The sequence below is a fragment of the Chamaea fasciata genome, unplaced genomic scaffold (genome assembly GCF_029207755.1).
Source record: "Chamaea fasciata isolate MVZ Bird 193981 ecotype frontalis unplaced genomic scaffold, bChaFas1.0.hap1 SCAF_13, whole genome shotgun sequence".
Lineage (NCBI taxonomy): Eukaryota > Metazoa > Chordata > Aves > Passeriformes > Sylviidae > Chamaea > Chamaea fasciata.
Genome location: NW_027094098.1, coordinates 3081450 through 3102274, shown reverse-complemented (window position 1 = coordinate 3102274; position 20825 = coordinate 3081450). Strand labels below are relative to the sequence as shown.

At 51.4% G+C, this 20825-nt stretch overlaps 1 protein-coding gene across 1 annotated transcript in view; it reads right to left on the bottom strand.

The window, feature by feature from the left end:
- WNT7A (Wnt family member 7A) overlaps positions 1-19312 on the bottom strand; it is a 33473-nt gene extending 14161 nt beyond the window's left edge. The window contains exons 1-3 of the mRNA XM_066195282.1: positions 18352-19312; positions 17316-17542; positions 5736-6007 (exon numbers count right to left, since the gene is read on the bottom strand). Coding sequence (XP_066051379.1) covers positions 5736-6007; positions 17316-17542; positions 18352-18422 — 570 coding nt within the window. The 5' untranslated portion in view covers positions 18423-19312. The remainder of the gene's footprint in view (positions 1-5735; positions 6008-17315; positions 17543-18351) is intronic.
- Between the last annotated feature and the right edge of the window lie 1513 nt (positions 19313-20825).

Below are 20825 nucleotides of genomic sequence, written 5' to 3'. Positions count from 1 at the left end.
TCCTGGCTGAGGATGGTTTGCAGGATGCTTCGGGCATGGCTGTCTCCAGCACAGGGGTGCCACTGCCAGGCTGCAGGTCAGGATCTGCCCAGCTCTCCTGCCACAGCTCTGACAGTGACACTGGGGTCTGGCAGGATTGGCACTGCCACCATCAGCAAGGAGCACCATTCAGCTGAGTGTTTGAGGAGCACCCCTAACACTAAGAACAGGAATTTCTGAAAAGGAAAAAGAGGAACATTTCTGTGCCAGAAAAACCAAACCAAATTAAAAACCAAACCAAACCAAAAAACCCCACCACAGCGACAAAACAACAAAAAGATTGGAAAATGTGAAGTGCAATTGCAAAGGCACTGCTAAATCGTGAACTGCAGGGAAGGTGGCTGTGCTGCTGGTACTCCAATATTCCTCCATTGCAGGCAGAACGATTAAAGCTCCAGAATTTCAAGCCTATATTCAGAAAAATAGGAATGTTATGTTGCTTGGCAGCCTCCTTTATCAGCTCTGTCTCTTTTCGAACATGAGGCTCACAGCTTTTTAAGTGGTTCATCCGCAGGAGTTTGTGTTCTGTGCTGCTGCTGGTGCGCAGGTGAAAGGATAGTTAAGGAAAAAAGGTATTATTTCTATCTCTTTAGGGGAAAAGGTAGTGGTGACTGCACACCAGGCAAGAAGAGGAAGATGTTCAGGAAGTCTCATGGCAGCAATGTCCCCCTGAGGTCAGAGAAGCAGCAAGTGAAGAGACCCCCAAGTGTGGCTTTCCAGGACAGCTGGGGAGAACCCCTGAGCTCTGTGCTTTCCCAGTGCACTGTGTCACTTCAGCATCGCTGCAGGATTTTACAGGATAAAACACTAAACACCTCAGTCTTTGGTGATCCCTGCAGGATCCATTCCAGGAACACCTCCTGGGTGCTCACAGCCTTGCTTGCTGTGTGCAGGAGCTCTGTCAGGAGTCAACCCCTGGGAGCCTCGGGGCTGGAGGGAAAATCTGAACTACTCCTGATTCAGAGGATGGAGAGACAACGCAAAGTTAGGGCACCTACACATGCCTCCAAAGAGAAATGCTGAACAAAAATCCACCTTGATGTGCTCTTGAAGGCAAAAGCCTTCTAATGTAGCCTGTGCCCATGATTTATAACAATGACTCATAATATTGCATTATACTTAATATGATGTAACGCTGATGCAAGATGCCATTCGTGGAATTTCAATGTCACAGGGAAAAAGAGAGGAGAGAGCAGTCTGGTCATGTACCTTGCCATGCTGTCAGAATGAAATGTTTACAGCCAGAATGTGTAGAGCCTTTCAGTATCTGTTTCACCATTTTTTAGCAGGATAACTTGGAGAATAACATTTTTATTTCCTGGAGCATAAATATCTCTCAGACATCCATTATTGTGTTACTTACAGTAATTTAATCAACTTCATATTTGAGAAGACAAATTTGCTAACAGACAATTCAGTCTTGCAATTATACCCCCTGACATGGAAGTTTGCAGGGCAAATAAGGATTATGCCTTTAAATTAATTGAAGCTTTATCTCCCTTTTCTGACCCAGCTGTTAGGAATTCTCACTGTGCTGCTTGCTCCTTCCTGCAGTGAATCAGCACTTCAGGAAACACTAATTCAAAGAGGAAAGACACCCTAAACTGTGCTTCTGAAGGTCAGGAGTCGCTGCTATCCAGGAGGTTTGACAAATGAGCTGAGGCTCTGGGGCTGCTCAGGGCTGCCTTGGTGGGGTGTTTGTGACCCCTGCTCAGAACTCTGCCCCTGCCCTTCCAGCAGCCCCAGGAACTGCTGCTACACCAGTGAGTGCTGCTGGATTGTCCCCCAGACAGACAGAAACAGCGAGAGCCCTGTCCCTCAGTGTGAGGAGAGCTGAGCTGGCTGCAGGGCACCCCGGCTGTGTTTGTGGTGGGGAGCAGCAAGGTGGGCATGGCTCGTGTCCCCCAGGCTGCTCCAGGGCTGCTCCTGCCCATGCTTCAGGGGTCTGCAGGCACTGCACCACCTGAGCTGCCCTGCAAAGGAACAGGGATGTTCTCCACCTCTGACCTTTGAAATCCTCCACCTCTGACACCCTCAGCTGTCTCATTTCCAGCAAGAGCTGACAGATTGTAGAATCACAGAATATCCTGAGCTGGAAGGGATGTCCAGGGATGACCCAGTCCAGCCCCTGGCCCTGCACAGACACCCCAACAATCCCACCCTGGGCATCCCTGGGAGAGTTGTCCTGAGGCTCCTGGAGCTCTGGCAGCCCTGGGGCTGTGCCCACTCCCTGGATAACCCTGGATGTAACCCTGCTCTGACAGAGCTGTGTGTTCAGGATGTTCAGAGGCTGCTGCTGGCACCCCAGGGAGCACAGAGATATTGCCTGGGTAAAACAGGACTGTGAGAGGCTGGAAAGCCTTGAACTGAGGTCTCCACAAATCCTGGACCAGGCTTTTCCTGGTGGATCTCTGTTGGTTCATACCCTGCAGTCCCTTCTATGCCCAGGGTTCCCAGTGAGCCCAGCTGACCATTCTCACCCACCGAGATGGAATGGATGATTTTTTCAGTGATTCTCAGGAAGACAACTCAATATCGGTAGGTCTGTGCTCCCTAGAGTGCATCCTGAACCACCTGCAGCAGGTGCCACCTTGAAGAAGGACCTTGCCACAGGTGAGCACCAGGTAAGCGGCCACAGCACAGTTTCACATTGCAAGACCAAAGAAGTAGAGAGGACTGACTTTTGAACAGCACAGCAGTGCCTACAGGTGGTGGTAAGAAATCAATAAGAATTGATTTATTTTTGGAAGCCTGGTAGGTGCCAGTCTGTCTCCTGAGTGTATAAATATCATCAAAACCTAGCCATGGGCCAGTGAAACAAGACAAGAATTTGTAGCCCAGAGGAAAGGCACCATGAATGGATTGTGTGGAGGCTGATAAGATCCATACTGCTCCAAAATGGAGAGTTCCACCTCACAACAAGGCTGTCTTTGTTGTGGAACAGGCAGGTTGTGAGAGTCCTGGCATGCCAAATACCTGTAATGGCCTCCCTTGCCAATTGTCTTTAAATACTGTGATCTTTCACACAGGAGCAAAGCCTGAAAGAAATCTCCCTAGCAAAAACATCATTTATTCATTCTCTACAGGGCAGTGGAGCAACAAGCCTCTCCTCAGTCCTGTTCCTCTTCCTCTGCCCTGAAGATTTCAAGCAGAGATGTGTTGGAACAAAGATGGGTAATTTTGCTCTGTGAGGGATGCAGGAAGAGGAGCAGAGCTATCTCCAGATCAGAGCAGTTCCTGAGCCTGCTGGAGAAATGGCAGATGGCCAGAGATAGCACAAACCGCTGCTCTCCCAAATTACAATGCTGAACCTTCCAGGCACGAGATTTCAGGACAGCAAATTGTGCACAGAAAGGTGAGAAACACGAGGAGCCTCACGGGGAGGCTGGCGAGGCTCCTGGAGCCACCTTCCCACAGCCACTTCCAGCCCCAATGGCCCTCCTCTTCCCAAGGTCCATACCTGGGGCATAACCGAGGCAAAAAAATGCAGCTTTTCTATTTGCCTGTATTTTTGAGCTTTGCTTTGGAGAAAAAAATCTGGCCAGTAGGGCAGTCCCAGCCATGTTTGCAGTCTGGTGTAGGCTGGTGTGTCATTTCCTGGGAATCTTTTACTGCCAGCACCCATCAAACACAAGCAGACCTTTCAAGGAAGTAGCTTTGCCACAAAGGTGAAACTCCTGTGCTGTTTTTTGTTTCACTGGGTCTGTGCTTGTGCAGCAGAGCAGGCTGTGGGCGTTGGTGTTTCACCAAGCTTCCCAGGATGTGCCTTTGTGCTACCAGAAGGTAAGTAATAAAGATCTCAGATCATTCCTTTAGCAAATATTAATGCTCAATCCTCGAGTTTTTCTTGGAATTCAGGGTTCATTTTGCCAGTGTTGAAGTTTTCACACCACAGAGCCAGACACAAGCTCATACTACACAGAGTAAACCCCAGAATTCCACCTATAAAACTCCTACAGTGGCATTAAATTAAAGAAGGGTTAGGCTTTCGTTTGGGGTGGAAATGGCTTTTCTTCTATACAATCTGCCTGGCTCCAGCATAACTGGAGATGTCTCAGAGCCCGCAGGTAATTACCACAGCAAAAATAGCATCCACAAATTAACTGCTGCTCCCAACTTCCTTCTCCCATTTGCCTCTAAGTCACACTCACATGATGCTGGAATCTGGACACTTGCACAGGAGGAGGTAAAAGGAGAGCTGAGGGAGCAGAGATTGCCATGCCTAGGAGATGGGACCAGCACAGCTCCTGCAGGGAGAGCCCAGCTGGGCTGTGGGGGGGCACCCAGACACCCCCGGCTATTCCAGCTGCTGCAACTGGAGCCACAGCCCCGCTGGGACTGCCTGGGAATGCCTGACCTGGGGAGCACAGCTCAGACCAGCCTGGGTGCTGTGCCTGCCCCAGCTGGAGATCACAAATACGGCTGAGGCAGCAAACCCAGCCTGGATCAGTGCCTGGATCCCCAGGAAACCTCTGTGGGAGCTGCTGGGGTCCTGCCTTCCCCAGGGCTGCTCTCAGTCCCAAAGGATGGGATGGGTGGGAATGCGGCTGTGCTGAACCCAAATCTGTGTCACAGTGTCACCACAGAGTACAGGGACTCAACCTGGCTGCTGAAGCCTTTTCCTCCTCGCAGGGGTGTCTCTCACACAAAGAGAGGTTTGAACAGTGGGGCTGAAAATGATCCCTTTTCAGCTGAGTGAGACGTTCATGTCTGAACCTGACGAGGCTCCCGCTCTCCCACGCGGTAGCAGGCAGCTTTTACCAGAAGTACCGTTTGACTTCCCAGATAAAACGTCTGTTTGATTTTTTTTTCTCCTTTTCACAGCCCCAAAGAGTAACATTTAGACAAATGTTTGACGAGCAGATGGTCCAACAACCTGCAGAGGTGCCTACTTGTCTACTGTGAATGGTGTCAGCACGGCAGCCCCGTGGTTCTCCTGCTCTGCAGGGCACCAAACCCTACCCCAGCCCCGGGATGGACACGGCTGTCAGGATACAAATTCCTCTGGGCTACATCTATCCAGGCCCAGGGGTGGTCAGAAATGTAAGGTCTGAATTAAAACTTTCAGAGAAACTAACATACATAAATCCATGCAGACGTGAGGTAGAAATGCACGTTTAGTTTTAAATAAATAGAGAATATTTTAAGTGCCTTAAGTGAATAAGAGACTGAATTAGTTAGTAGGGAAAGACCCTAAAACCTAGTTTAAAGTTCAGTAGACTCACCTTTTACAAAATTAACTAAGTTCTACACCAAATGAAAACAATGTAGCCTTGCTAGATAGAACAAGATAAAGTTATATATGCAGAATTCATGTAGGATTTTACAACTACTTTCGTACATCAATCTTAGGTTAGGACAGGTCGAACAAGGCAATAGTAGACTCGTGTTTGTACCTGATTGGCTAAAAATAGAATAAAATACTCTGCTTTGAGACTGCTAGAACACTCACAGATTATGAGGGCTGTCTCTGCTACTACCGCTACTACTACTAATAAGATGCTACTGTTCCTGCCTGAGCCATAAAGACTTTATGCTAAAAGGCTTTCTGCATACTGACACAAACTGTAACAATTTTACCTTCACAACGCCCATTTTAGCTATACAATAAAGGGCTTTTACAACTACCCAGCTTCTATAATCCTCAGTAAAGACGCACCAAACGCTAAACACGGGGGGACAGCGGGGGCACCCACCTTGCGCCCGGCCTCGTTGTTGTGCAGGTTCATGAGCGTCCTGGCATTCTGCTTGATCTCGCGGGCGTCCACGAAGACCTTGGCGAAGCCGATGCCGTAGCGGATGTCGGCGGAGCAGCCGCCCCATTTCCAGCCCTCCTCCTTGTGGTACTGGCCCTGCTTCTCCTTGTCGCAGCCGCAGTCGCTGAGGTTGCCCTGCGTGCAGGCCGCGGTGATGGCGTGCGCCACGCCGGCCGCGATGATGGCGTAGGTGAAGGCGGCCTCCCTGCTCCCTGCAAGGCAGAACGGGCCCTGAGCGCCATGGGGACACCACGGGCACTGCTGGGAGGGGAACAGGCAGTTCCTGCTCTTGGAAATGCTGGAGATCTGCACCACTGTCTTGGGTTTTGTAACCGAAAAAAAATGTTATTCTATTCCATCTATTGAAACCGAGTGGAGCAGTGTTGCTCAAATGGTGCAGTGTCGCTTATCAGATGGAGCAGTGTTGCTTATCTCTGTTCATTGTTCCACTACCCCCATGGGAATATCTTCTGCTAATGGACCATTAAAGCTCACCAATGAGATGACACATTACATTGTACTATTGGAAGATGCTTTACCCAGGGAGGAGGAGCCAAACCATCCTCACCTAGATAAAAAGAGCCACAAGTGTCACCAGGCATCCAGTTTTCCGCCGGATTCCTGGAGGAAGACTGGACCCATCTCACCATTACTGGACCCTTTTTCGACAGGACCACCTCTACTCTAACAGAACCACATCTGCCACTCAGAAGGGCTTACTTTGGACTGCTTCCAGCACCCTGACCAACAGGTTGTCAGGTTGTATTTCTGACTCTGTCAGGGTTTTCTAGGATTTATGGTTTGTTTGCTTGCTTGCCTCTTCTTCTGTACTACAACATCTGTATTTTTATATCCCTAGTAAAGAACTGCTATACCTATTCCCAAAATCTTTGCCTGACAGCCTTTTAATTGCAAATTTATAATTTGGAAAGGGGGAGGGAGGGGCTTACATTCCAAGGGAGACTCCAATCTTCTCTGGCAGATACCTGTCTATCTAAACCAAGACAACCACAAACGGGGCCACGCCCCTCGGAGCGTTGGTCTGGTGGGTGCTCGTCTCTAAAGCATGAGGCAGGGGGAGATGAAGTGTTGTTCAGGGTGATGCCTTAGGATTTTAGCTTTTATATGCTTCACATCCTGTATTGCATAAGTCTAAACTCCATATAGAATGTTAGTTAACTGTCTTCACACGTTGGTCAGACAGAACAGTTCCTCTGGACCTAAAACTCAGGGACACCACACTGCCTCACACCCCAAAAAGTATAAACAGAAATGGATTGGGGAGGAGCGAACTGGGGGTCAATGACTTCATTACCTGAAGCTGTAATTGGAGGATTAACCCCTGATATGTAAATGAACCAAAGTTATAATTATCTGAAAAACTCATTACCATCATCCACCTTGGGGTGTACACCTTGGGTGTAGCCTCTGAGAGGTTCTGACTGCCCAAGTTGCACCAATTGAAGGCCTCTAATAAATACCCACTTTATTCTCTTAACCTTACCTAGCCCCTGTTCTAGGTGGCCACTCCAAGGCATCAAGGCAGCTTCATCTCTATATTTCCTATATATAGAGGTGCTATCAGCAGGAGGCAAACTAAACTTGTAGCAAAAGAGTGGAGTGGCAAATGCCTGAGCTCAAAAAAAAAAAAAAAAAAGAAAACAAAAAACCCTAATTAGGTGGGCTTGGGGGTTAAATTGCTAAAACACCCCTATTCAACTTTTTAAAATTTCAACTCAGAAATGGGATTTTATTTAAAAAATCAGTCCCACACTAAACGGTATTTTTACAGGACGTCCGCTTCTGTTGGACTCCAGTTCTGAAAACAGTTTAACTCAGCTAGGACATTTTTTTTCACACTGTAGGTGTCAAAAAGTTTTCAACACTGACATCTGTGCTGGCTCAATGAAATAAGCCTTGGGTTTAATTTCAACATTTCCCATAAAATGAAGAAAAACTCCTGACCTGTTGTAGGCACCGTGACCAGAGCCAGGTGAAGTAACAGCCTCACCAGAGGGCTGTGAGACAGAGGTTGGGCCAATTACTTTGTGCAATAAGGCCATAATGACAGGTTTCCATTTCCTGGGGGAGAGTTCTCACTTTAAAGCTAAGATTTAATTTCTCTTCTGGACGTTTTGTTGCATCCTGGTGTGTATTTCCCATACATGGACCCTACGGGATCTGTGAGACTTTTGGGGCCAGTTCAGCTGAGAGAGGGCCCTTCACAGCCTGAGGAGGTGTGCAGAGGTTGCACAGTATCAAACAGCCCTTCAAAATTTTTGGATCTCCCAAACCAAGAACTTGCCCTACTCTTATTTTTCCAATGACCCAATGCACCCTTGCTCAAGAGGATCGGAATCAGGCTCTTAATTAGGGGAGTGCAGATGGGAAGATCGGCTTCCCTCCTCCCAGTGCCCGTCAGCCACGTCCTGGCAGACCTCAGCTGCTGGCAGGAGTTTGTTACCCATGAAACAAACCCATTTCTGCTGTTCACTGCATTTCACAGAGAAATCACCACTTGGGAAAGAAAGCTTCCAGCACTTCAGCCTTGGCTGCATCCCTTTGGTGTAATATGATCTGGATTTCTCTGCTTGTCGCTTTTAATGATAAATGTTCACTTCCTTATGTCGAGGAAGTAGAATGGAAAACAAGATGACATTATCACAATCTGTTAATAGTCAACTTCGTGCCCTCTGTTAGCAAAGGCAGTATTCCCTAATGCTGCTACGTGCTGCATTTATGAAGGAATTTACAGTCAATTATCAGACTTTCTCAAAGGATTCCTTGTTTCTCCTTACTAAAAAAAAACCCAAAAAAACCAAAAAACAAGCAAACAAAAAAAAAACCCCCCACAAAACTATTCTTCTTGCCTGTGGAAGTTGCAGATGAAGCTTTCTAGAACTTTTGGCTTTTTATAAGAATCTGAACGTGCAAGACAAATCCCAGGCTTTAGGGGTATTTGGAGTGGAGCTCCTCCTTCAGTTTACACTCATCAACACCCTGACTATTTTAAGCGCAACACTGTGAAAAAGGCATGGATAAACACTGTACAATAGGATGTCCCACTTGATCTCTCAGAGGGCAGCCATGCATCACACCAGGTTTCTGTTCCACAAAGCAGCAAATGGGACATTGTCAAAGAAAAATTTTTGAGTTGAATTTACATGTGGCTCTTGTTTCCGTTCGATTTTGATTACTTTTGTTCAGCACAAGTTATTTTCAAGATCTAGAACAAAATTCACTGGGAGATCACTTTAATCTGACACACTCAGCATTGTAGAGGCTGAGCAGCTCTTTTGCTTTTTAGAGGGGAGAAAAATGCAATGTAGGAAATATAAAATTAGTTAGTACAAGCAGAGTCAGAAGCCAGTGTCAAGCTTGATCATAAATTACATTACATAAATTATTTTATAAGTTTGTCTTATTTGGGAGAAAATCCGAACAGCTTTTAAAAAGCTGAATCTTGGAGATTACAAGGTAAACAAAGCAAGTGCCTAGAAGAATTGACCCAGGTAGGAAGTGCCTTGGCACTTGTGCCGTGGTGATAAAGTGATGTGGGTTTGTCACGTCTGCATCCAACTGTTCCTGTTTCTCATAAATGATTGACTTTTTAAAGTCTCATTACCCTGGCCTGGCTCACAGAAATGCCAGCATGGGAGGGAGGCTCAGAGCAGCCTGAGTTTCTTCTGTGACAGTGCTTGAGGTCCCAGGGGTTTGTGCCCAGACAGGGTAACCTGAGCACGGGGCTGCTCCTGCCACTTCCAAGTAGAAATTCTACTCCTCTCCTTTGGATTTCAGCAGAGAGCTGAAATTCCTGGTGGGTCTCAGGGGGAAACGTGGCTTTACCCAGGTAGGGCCAGGCAGCTGCTGCTGCAGAAGTCAGACAATGGTGGAGAGCCACCTGTCACAGAATCATGGAATCCCAAATGGTTTGGGTTGGAAGAGACCTCAAAGCTCCTCTCATTCCACCCCTGCCTCGGGCAGGGACGTTTCCAGCACCCCAGGGTCCTCCAAGCCCCGTCCAACCTGCCCTGGATGTGCACAAGAATTACAAGCCCTCCTTTCAGCTCCCAAATCACACATTCTTCTCCTTATCTCAGACAGAGCATGGCAAACACTCCAGAGCTGGACTCCAAGCACTGGAACCTCCAGAGAAGGACCTGGCAGCGGTCAGAGGTTGCTCTGGCCATTCCAAAGCCCATGAGCTGGTGAGTTCCAGCCATGGCTCTGCTCCTGACCTCACCTGGGGCTCTCCCCAGCCTCACTGAGTGCCTCAGTGCTGTGTGACCACGGGGGCTCCTCTCCAAGGGTTGGACAGAAATATCCTCCTGCTTTTTCCGGGCTTTTCTGGGCGTGCAGCACATTGCAGATCCATTTGCTCTGATGGCACAGAGCTTGGCACTGATGGCTTCCAAAATTTCTGCAGCTCCATCTGCTCATGCAGATCCCCCCCAGAGCTCTGGAGTCCTATCTGCAGACCCTGTACTGGGCAGGGCACCTTGCCAGGCTGTCTGTCCCTCTGTCTCTGAGCTCTGCACAGTCAGCCACCACCCTGGGGTGCCAGATGTCACCAGGGGAAGCACTGAGGGTCACAGGTGGGTGCAGACACAGGTATTATCTGGGTATTACCAGGGCAGCTGCTCTCCTAACACTGAGCACAATTATACACAGCCCATGCACACCTTGGAGCCCTAATTCTGCAAACCCTCACTGCATAACTCTGCTTTTGGATATGGATGTTTGCTAGACTGGCTATGGGCTGATCAGCCTGTCCACCAGCTGCACAGACTGGTCTGCCTTCTGGTTTTAATTTAGCTAACTTCATCTGGGTTTAAGTTTAATCTTTAAGTTTGAAAACTTTGTAAAAACTTCATTCACGCAGATTAGAATTGGGAACTTATTTTTTAAAAGAAGTGCAATACCTTGATGTTGCTTGGGAAACAAAGCCTAAGCCTGCAAAATGCAGAGTGGATTTACTTGCAGGAAGTCAGAAGGTGCTCAGTAGTTTGGGATCTAAGGGTATTTCTAAACAGCCTGTCCCGCCCTATCAGTCCCCCTCATAAATTGACTAAGCTGTGAAATAAAAGAGAGACAAATTTCTGTTTATCTCACTGGAAAACATGGGTTGTATTTTCTGCAGTTTAAAGCCAAAGGGTCAGAGAGGGAGTTATCTGCAGTGACATGAGCTGAAATATGATTGGGAAAATATAAAGATGGAAAACACAGAGTACCTTGCCAATTATGTGCCACAGCAAACATTACTCCTCATCTCTCCATAGAGGCCATAACTCACAGCCTGGAAAAATGCAGAGCAGAACCCATCCCCTGCCTGCTTTGGGCTTTGCCTCCTCCTTCTTTGGTAGACTAGGTATGGTCCAGCAGGGTTTTTTTATTTTCATCTCTCTTTAACCTAGCATGAGTGATTAATAAGAATGGTAGCTTAAAAAAAAATTGAAGTATTCTCTTCCTAATTTTTTCATCCCCTTCTGTTCAAAGTTTGGGGGGTTGGTGCCTTAAAATATTGTATTCAGTTGAAATTAAAAGGATGGTTCCCCATGAAAGAGCACTGTGGCTTTACAAAGGTTAGTACAAATAAATAAAGTACAGAGTGGCTTCAAGAGGCATTCAAGACTCTGGGGGTTTAGTCCCTGCCCACTTTCACGAGCTGAAGTTCCTTTCATTGACACATGAAACTCTTGCAGAGGAAGCACTCCAGCTGAAGAGATCATTTCTGAAAACACTCCCTTTAAATTTATAAACTTACTACTCAAGGCACGTGCACTGCAAAAATCAGAGCCATTATTTTGGAGTTCAAGGAAGTCTCCCCTTTGCAGGGGGCTGTGAGCCCCACGGCCCAGCCCTGCTGGGGAGCCCTGCCACAGGAGATCTCCCACCTTCCCAATCAGCTGCAATCTTCCTGCTTCTCTGGAACAAGTACTCACAAGACACATCTGAAGGCAAGTATGAAAACCTTGTGATGGGAATTCCAACTGCAGTGACCTTGGGGCAATGTTTTATCTTGTAGTGACAGTCCCTGCTGAGAAAGATTGACTTTTTGGCATAAAGCAGCTTTGGATGATCAGGCCATATTTCAGCCTGGCCTCTGTTTTGCCTGCAAATAACTGTTCTGCAAGACACTTGACAGCAAAAACTGGTTGGAAGGGCTGGAAACCTAGCACAGAAATTCAGACTCTTACCTCACTTGGCTAGATAGCAAGACTCCTGCTAATGACACTCTTTCCCTGTGCATCTTGGGGGGCTCATAACAGCAGTGGTTCAGAAAACAGTATTTATCAACCTTTCCTCTAAATATTGACCAAACCAAATAGAGCAGCAGCACTCGGAGCTCAGTTTCTCGCAGCCCTGTGCAGGTAATCTTCCATGCAATATAAAACCAGCCAGGATTTTCCTGCCAGAGCTCCAGGAGCATTTGAGCACTGCTCTCAGGTGAGCCCAGGGTGGGATTGTTGGGGTGTCTGTGCAGGGCTGGACCCAGTGACCCCTGAGGGTCCCTTCCTGTTCAGGAGATCCTGGGATTCCACCAAGTTGTTCACTTGGTCTGGTATTCAAAGACTTCAATCTGACTTTAAAACCTGACACGAGAGACTACAGCAGTGTTTAAAATAAGAATGCTCCCTGAAATGATTGAAGATTAAATCTGTTCTTCAGCACACCTGTGCTGAGGTGTTTTCAAAAGCCTTTGTCTCTAACACAGTGTCAATGTGAAGATTTATTCATCATTTTCCTGCTAATTTTTCTGTTAAATTTGTCCAGCCAGAGAGGAGAATGTCCTAGAGTTTCTTCTCTTTTCCATAGCAGCAGGAGAGCTCTTCCTGACAGCTACTGAACAGGCTGGGGAAGGGTTTGCCTTGTAGGACAGCTGCCATTTGTTTCAATAGGCAGGAGTGGGAATGTCCCTTCTTCCCTTACATGGTTTGAAGCCATAGAAGAAAAGTTGATTTTGATACCTGGAAAACAAATCACTGCTAAATTCAGTCCAGTGTAGAGCCAAGAGTGCAGTTGGGTAAAGGAAAGCCAGCAGGCTCTCGTGGCTCCATGTGTGCAGAGGGACTGGGCTGCACTGCTGCGCTCATCAGCTTTGGGACCAGCCTGCCCATGGGGATTCTTCTTTTGATTTCAGCTTTCCTTATTCCCAACAGTAATGTCAGGTGGTTGAAGTATCAATGTGACTGTACTGAAGCATTTTCCAGGGTAGAAGAGAGCAAAGAACTGCTGCATTTTAGTAAGGCCAGGATGAAGACCTGGCTGAAACATTTTGCTGTAATGCTCCTTGCAGACCAGCACTCACGCCTCGGGACTCCATCCATCCTGCCCCCCACAGGGTCCTTGCAGCCTCTGAAGGGCTCTTGTGCCTCTCTTCTCTCAGATCTGTCCCAAGGAGTCTCCACTCTGCCGTGCCCCTCTGTGGAAGTGCACTCAAACAGTTTGTACCACTTCACTTTCCCGTTTAACAGTGCCAGTGCTGCTCGCTTGTGGCAAAAGGAGATGGGCTTTATTGTCCCCTAAGGTGCCAACACAGTCCTGTCCTCCAGATCCCATGAAATGTAGGCATGTCCCAAGGCAGTCCTTTGAGACAACAGCACAGTCACTGCTGGCCACCTGCTCATCAGGTTGCAAAACGTGCCCCTGAGGCACCTGAGGAAAAGGAAAGCCTTTGCCACAGCTCCTGCTCTTCCTGGGATCCAGCAGAGCCCAAATCTGATTTTCAGTCTCTATCAAAGGCATCTCTGGCCATTCAGACCCTTAAGCTTGAACACATTTCACCTGAAGACAGACGGGCAGGAGAGTTTTGTCCTGCTTTAAAAACCTTGGTTTAGATTGTGGCCGTCCTCAGGAACAGAACTGCTGACCACCATGGCAAATATATTTGAAGTGTGTCCATAATTGCAGCGTTGCGTCATCTCCACGGTTATTTTAGAAATTCTCTCTGCCACTCTACATTATTAATAAGGTGTCTGTGGAAGGGTCTGGAAAAAACGTCCCTGTGTCGATCTGGGCTGAGCCTCCATCACTCCCTCCATGACCAGGGCAGAGCAAACTGAGGGCACTGATGGCACTTTGGGACTTCTCCTGGTGCTCCTGGCACTTCTGGCACGGTGACACATCCAAAGGGTGGCAGGAGGGGAGGATCTCTCTTTGGAAGGGCAAACCAGATAAAAGGACCCAGGAGATGGAGAGGGAGTGCTGGGCACTGGTTGGAAGCTCACTGTGATGCTCAAGCCTGTGAGCACAAATATGCTCTAGGATGAATTCAAATGGTTGCTCACTGTACCTCTACAAATAAACTCTACAAATAAACTTTCACTTCACTGGGAGATGGATTACATCTGAATTTTAAAAAATACATGCTACAGGTTAGAACAGGGAAATATGGTTTGATGCTTTCCTTCTAGAGAATTCCAAGTGTTTCAATAAGGTTAATATCCCTGTTGCCATTTTAAAGGTAAGAAAAGAGAAACACGGAAGAGAGTGCCATGATCCCTCAGCTACACAACAGCAGGGCCAGGAGGAGAATCGCCCTGAGTGGCAATAAGAGAATTTAAATAATTGCAGTACATTTGCATAACATTCATAAAATACCCCAGCAAAGGTGAAAGGAAAGAAACCTGGATTTGAAGACATGGCTTGGTGTGCCACCAAAGCCGTGGTTTGGGAAATAGATCACAAGACCCTGTGGTACCTAAGGGAGCTGATCTGTGTGCACTGACACACACAAAGCCCATTTCTCTCCGAGTTCCTCAGGCACATCCTCCCAGGCTGCTGGGAGCCTCTGCCGGCTGCTCCACCCGGGACAGCCACAGCACTGTCACCCTGCAGTCGCCCCCTCCGCACAGCAGCCCGGCTGTGCCCCTCCAGGGACAGAGACACAGGGAGGAACTCGTGTGTGGCTCAGTGACTTCACTGCAAGACAAAGGTGCCCCGCAGTCCCAGGCAGTCACTCAGGATGCAATTGCCCAAAAGGTGCGGTCAGGTGTTAAGGGCCAGGGAAGGGACTGCTGTGTTTGGGGCTCCTGGAATGGTATTTTGGAACACACCATGTCAAAGGCTAATTTAAAAAGTAAGGAGGGTACATTATCCTCCCCTAATGATCAACTGGGTTGATCTGGTGCTCTGTCACCTTGGAACGTTTCCTCCAGCGGTTTGTGGTCCTCCATGTCACACATCTCTCTTTCCTATTCAGGGTAAGGCCCTCGGGCCTGATCTCCTGCTCGTGGGCACACAAGTTGATTTATGGCTTTATGGCACATAGGTTGTATCCCTTTTAACCAAAGCAAAACAATCTTTCTCCGGATGGTAACCCACAGCACACCCTGGCTCTCAGAGACCCTGGGGAAGGAGCAAGAGAAGCCTTTTCCTCAGAGCCACGGAAAGATGAGCTGTGTCAGATATTCGGAGTTTCTATACTTGCTGATAGGGAAGAAGCAGTAGAACAACGACACCACCTGAGCAGGAAGAGTTGCATTAAAAATATTTTGTGGTGCTTGAGAGCCTGAGTAGTTTTATCCTTGAGACCACAGGAATGTCTGTGCAAAAGAAAAATCCACCATTGGATTTCAACCCTCTGTGATTTTTACTGAAGTTTACTCTAAAATTAACCTACATAACCTGTTTAAATTTGAGGGTTTTGTTATTCTTTAAATGAATTTTATGGAGTTTTGTAATTTGGATGCCATTCAACTCTTAACTCTGTTCTGAAACCAAGGAAGAGTTTGCCCTATCCATCTTAGCCTCGTAATGGATAGATAGAACATATTAAGAGTTATCACCTCAAAGACAGATCAAAGTCTACTTCCTTTGATATTGACTTTCTTTAAAAGGACCTAAATATAACCCACTAGCTAAATAATTCAATTTTCGAAAGGGAAGAAAGGAGCTGAGAGCATGTTTACACAACAGACCACAACAACTCCGCAATTTTCTAATTTCTGGGAGAAGAAAAAGTCCTTCTCACATTTTCTGTTCAAGAGAATGTTACTCTTAGGCTAAATGAGCCCAAACCTGTCAGCCACCCAAATGGACTCTTCACTGACAGAAGTGGCAAACACTTGCCTGCATCGCTGACAGGAAGAGCTCAGCTCCAGGAACAGAAACAATGAGCTAATCTGAATAGATGCTCCATTTTCAGATGATTCCCAGTGCTGTGCAGGGGACTTTTTACCTTCTCTACCTGAGCCACTGTGATTATCAAAGGTGTTGAAAGGCGGGGCTTTCAAACCGAGCCGTGTTGTTCTCTTCCTGTCCTTCCCTTAAATCTCTCCGTTTTGGAGGGCAGCTATCAGTGTGCCCTGATGTGATAAAACACACGCTCAGTGTGCTCAGTGGGTCCAGAGCAGACGGGCAAGGCTGCAGCTCTGTGTTCCGTGGGAATCCCAGGAATGAGGGATGGGGACAGGTCCTGCCATGGCACTGCCATGCCCAGCCCATCCACAGGGTTCCCCCACGGCTGCTCAGGGCTCTCCTGGCCACTGCTCTCTGTGCTGTCCCCATGAAACATCCATGGTTTCTACCATGCTAAGCATTACTTGATGGAGTTTTGCAACTTCATTTTACGTGGGGAAGAGACTGGAAACCACAGATCCTTCTGGAAGTGGAATGCGGTGCTGTGAGTGATTGGCTGGCAGTGGTGGCTCTAAAAAAGACTGGAAGACACATTCCTTGGTCTTTGCATCTTAAGTGGAATCAAAAAAATGAGTAAATTTCGCTACTGTGTTTTGCAGAATGGGGGCGTGAGAGTTTTAACCTCAGCCCCATTTCTTCAGGTATTTATGTTTGTTATTATTAATGCTGCCTCAGTTCAGAATTTGGATATATTTTGTACTGCCTCAATAACTGAAAACATGGAAAATGGGAGTGGGATCTTCTGTCAGTTGATTGGAACAGCGTTTGTGAATGCCCTGACATCTCAAAGCACAACACACCCACTCTTCCTTGTGGCACAGAGGCACAGCTGCTGTAGGAGAATGATTTTGCGTGGTGGGAATCTCTCACAGCGAGGCTGATTGCTGTGCCTGGGTCCCACCAGGCACAAACACCAGGCCAGTATCGTCCCCGTGGGGCTGCCTGCACCCCAGAAGTGCAATTCCAGCTCTGCTCACCGTTCTGGCTCTCACCGCTGCCCTCAACAAGAACCAAGCACCTTTTTCCCATCCCAAAGGACATGCATGAGACTGCAGCCCTGTGCACACAAACGGGGAGGATTTGGGGGAGGATTTCTGAGAGCGGGGCAGTGGGATGCTGTGGCAGGAGCTGGCACACACGCAGTGAAGCCCAGGCAGGTGCTCTGCCGGGAAGGAGCACGCTGGCAGTGACAGCGGCAGCGGCCAGGTCACACATGGCAGTGCCCATCCTGCCCCGGCTGGCACGGACCGGGAGCTGCCCCGTCCCCAGCCCGGCAGCCGTGCCCGTGCCACCCCCGTGCCAGCCCCGGTGTCCCCCCGTGCCAGCCCCGGTGTTCCCCGTGCCCTGGGGCGGCCCGGCGGCGGGGCCGAGAGCACGTACCCACTTTGAGCTCCTTGCCGAAGACCGTGCGCTCGCCCAGGGCCGAGCAGTTCCAGCGCCCGTTGCGGAACTGGAACTGGCACTCGTTGATGCCCATCTGGGAGCCTTCCCCGATGACAATGATCGCGTCGGGCCTGCTCTGGCAGATGGCCCGCTGCCGGGGGGCGAGCCCCGGGATCTTGTTACAGATGATGCTGGCTCCCAGGGCTACCACAGAGGAGAAACCCCTGCAACGACAAGACACCGGCGGTGGCTGAGGGGAGGCAGGTCCCGCAGGCAGAGCTGCGCCGGCAGGTGCCCCGGGGAGCGCCCGCCTTCCCCCGGTCGCTGCCCTCTCCCTGTGCCCCTCTCCGAGTCGAGGCAGAGATGAGCAGCGCTCCTGCTCCTGCCAAAACAGGACCAAACTTCCTCCTTGGAGCGTTAAAGCATTGCCTGCCCGGGCCACGCACAGGCAGCGGGCTGGGAGGGTTTTCCCAATCGCGCTGAGCAGTTAGAGGAGAGAGTGAGGGAGGGAGAGAGGGAGGGAGGGAAGGAAGGGGGACAGCTCACGCTCCCTGCCCCGGGGCCGCGCCGCCTCCTCCCGCACCCAGCGCACCTGGCCGGGGATGCTGCGGCTCCGGAGCGCCGCCGCCCTCCCCGCGCCCCTCCCGGGCCCAGGGATGTCCCCGCTGGCGGCGCGGGCAGGTACCGGGCAGGGAGCGGCCGGGACAGCCCGCAGCGGGCCGGGGAAGGGCCGGCTGCCCGGGGATGGCCCGGCTGTCCCTTCCCGGCAGGGACCGCCGCCCGGCCCCTCGCAGCCCCGCGCACCGCCACCGCCGCGGCCTCGAGGTGCGGACGCTTAACCTGTCTTTTGACAAATAATCGTGATCTCCACCATCATCACTTTTTCCTTTCTTTTTTTTTTCTTTCTTTTTTTTTTTTTTTTTTTTTTGAGACTTCCCGAGTTAAATAGTAACAGGTCTGGGCAGGTTGGGCTGAGCGCGCGCGAGAGCGCGATTGTTATAAAAGAAAGAAAGAAAGAAAAAAAGTTACTTACCCGATCTTGATATACACAATCCCCAGGCTCAGGAAGATGTGGAAGATCCAGCGCCTTGTTTTCCTGTTCATATTCCTTGCTTGCCGTGCCTCAGACCAACACGCGAAACGATGCCCGGCGCGCTCGGGGCCGGGGCCGCTCCGTCCCTGGCGCTCACGGCCGCCCGGCCGAGCGGGGCAGCCCCCGCCGCGCCCCGCAGCGCCCGCGGCTCCGCGCCGAGCCCCCGCCGCCGCTCAGCATGGCCCCGCCGGGGCTCCGCTCCGCCCGCGGTACCGGCCCCGCCGCGGGGCCGTCCGGGGAGCGCCCGCCGCGTCCCCTCCGTCAGTGGGAATTGCCTCTCTCTCTTCTTCACAACCCACCCCCCACACCCTTTTCTTTTTTCTTCTTCTTCTTCTTCTTTTTTTTTTTTTTTCCCCTCTCTCTTTCTCTCTTTTTCAGCTACTTGGGCGTGTTCTCCAGAGGAGGGAGTTGTCCAGCCGGGGGGGGGGGGGGGGGGGGAAGCGAGGCAGGGAGGTGGGCAGGAGGGGAACCGGGAACGGCAGACGGATCACCTGCCTGCGGGCAGGCTCGGCGCGATGCTCCTCCTGCGGGCACGGCCCGGGGGAACGCGGCGGGGGCTCCGGGGGGTGTCACCGGGGGACGCCCCCGGGGCTGGCCCCGGCCCGCCGGGCGGCATCGGGGGCCCGCACCCCGCGCTGCTCCGCGCCGGCAGCGGGGCCGCAGCTGTCACTCCGCGCTCGCCGCCCGCTCGCCGGGGCCGCCGAGCACCTGGGGCCGGTTTTATGCGTTTGTCCCGACGCTCCTCCCCCCGGTCTGCCTCCCGCGTGTCGCGGGCTGTCCCGCAGCCTCCCGGTCCCCGCGCCGAGGTGAGCCCCGGGCGGCCGCAGCATCCCCGGAGCGCCGCCCCGCCCGCACCGGGGGGTGAGGCGGCACCGGCAGGTGCGGGGGGGCCGAGCGGGAGCCCCGTGTGCCCGCGGTGACCTCCCCGCCGCTTTGGCGGTGACAGGGCAGGGCTCGGTGCCCGCGGCCGTGGGCTCAGGTCGCTGTCCGCGGTCCGAGCCCGCGCCGGGGGCGGCCCGGGGGCTGCGGCCGCCCGGGAGCTCGGCGGAGCCGCCCGCCTGCCGCGGGCGGGGGGGCAGGGCCGGCCGGGAGGAGGATCCCGGCTCCTCGTTGCGGGAATTTACACGGATATGGTGACTATTTTATTATCCACTTAAAATATTTCAAACAGGGAGGTTACCTAAATGATAACAGGGGTGTGGTGCGGGAATTGTTCTGCTGATAATGTTTTTCTGAAAACAAAAGCACGATGACAGGATCCCTCAGGGTCCCTCGGAGGAGCCGACCCGAGCTCCTCTCGCGGGGCAGCGGCCGCACGGACCCCCCGCCCCCCGCACCGCCCCGGGGGGGTCCGAGCGGGGCGCAGCCGGTCCTGGGGCTGGGCCAGGTCCCGGGCCAGGTCCGTCCCTGCCGAGCTCCCGGGGCAGGCAAGGGGTGTCCCGGTCCCGCTCTCCATCGCTCCGCGTTCCCCGGTGCGGCGGGCGATTCCCACCACCGCGATGCCCCGCAGCTTCTCCGTGCGGCCGGGCCGCGCTTCCCATAGAGCTAGCGGGCGGCCCGGCCCGGAGCACGGAGAGAAATGCGGGATGTGCGAGAGGTGCGGGCTGTGGGAGTGCGGGGTTCAGGGAGTGTGCACCGTTCGGTGGGTGCAGGGTGTGGGGCGCAGGATTTCGGGGGGCTCTGGTTGGGAGTTCGGGTTTGGTTTGGGGTCGGTTCGCGTGCGAGGTTCAGGTGCGGGTTCGGTTCAGGGTTCGGTTCGGGATTTGGGTGCCAGGTGGGCTTAGTTCGGGTTCGGTTCGGGGTTTGGGTGCCAGGTGAGGCCAGTTCGGGTTCGGTTCGGGGTTTGGGTGCCAGGTGAGGCCGGTTCGGGTTCGGTTCGGGGTTTGGGTGCCAGGTGAGGCCGGTTCGGGCTCAGCTCGGGTTCGGTTCGGTTCGGGGGCGGCCCGAGCCCCTCGGGCAGCGCCCGCCGCAACCTCTTTGTCAGAGCGACACCTGGCGGACACGGCCGGAACTGCAGCGGCGGCAGCGCAGCGGGGAAAGGGGAAAAGGGGAAAAGGAAAAGGGGAGAGAGGGGAAAGAGGAGAGAGGGGAAAGGGGAAAGAGAAAAGGGGAGAGGGGGGGAAAGGGAAGAGGGAAAAGGGGAGAGAGGAAAAGGGGAGAGGAAAAGGGGGAGAGAGAATGGAGAGGGCAGGGTGGGTGGAGAGGGAAGAGCTGGCAGCAGCGGGCAGCCCGCAGCATCTCCAGGGCGTTTGGGGCGCTGGGAGCAGCTGGCCCCAGGCTTTTGCTGCCTCCTGGGTATTAAAGGCTCCCAGCCCTGGAGCACAGCCAGCACCAGGGACAAGAGATGGACCAGAGCCCGTCGGTGTGAAGAGAGGGCAGCAGGTATTGAGGAGAACGAATTCAAGGCTTGAGGC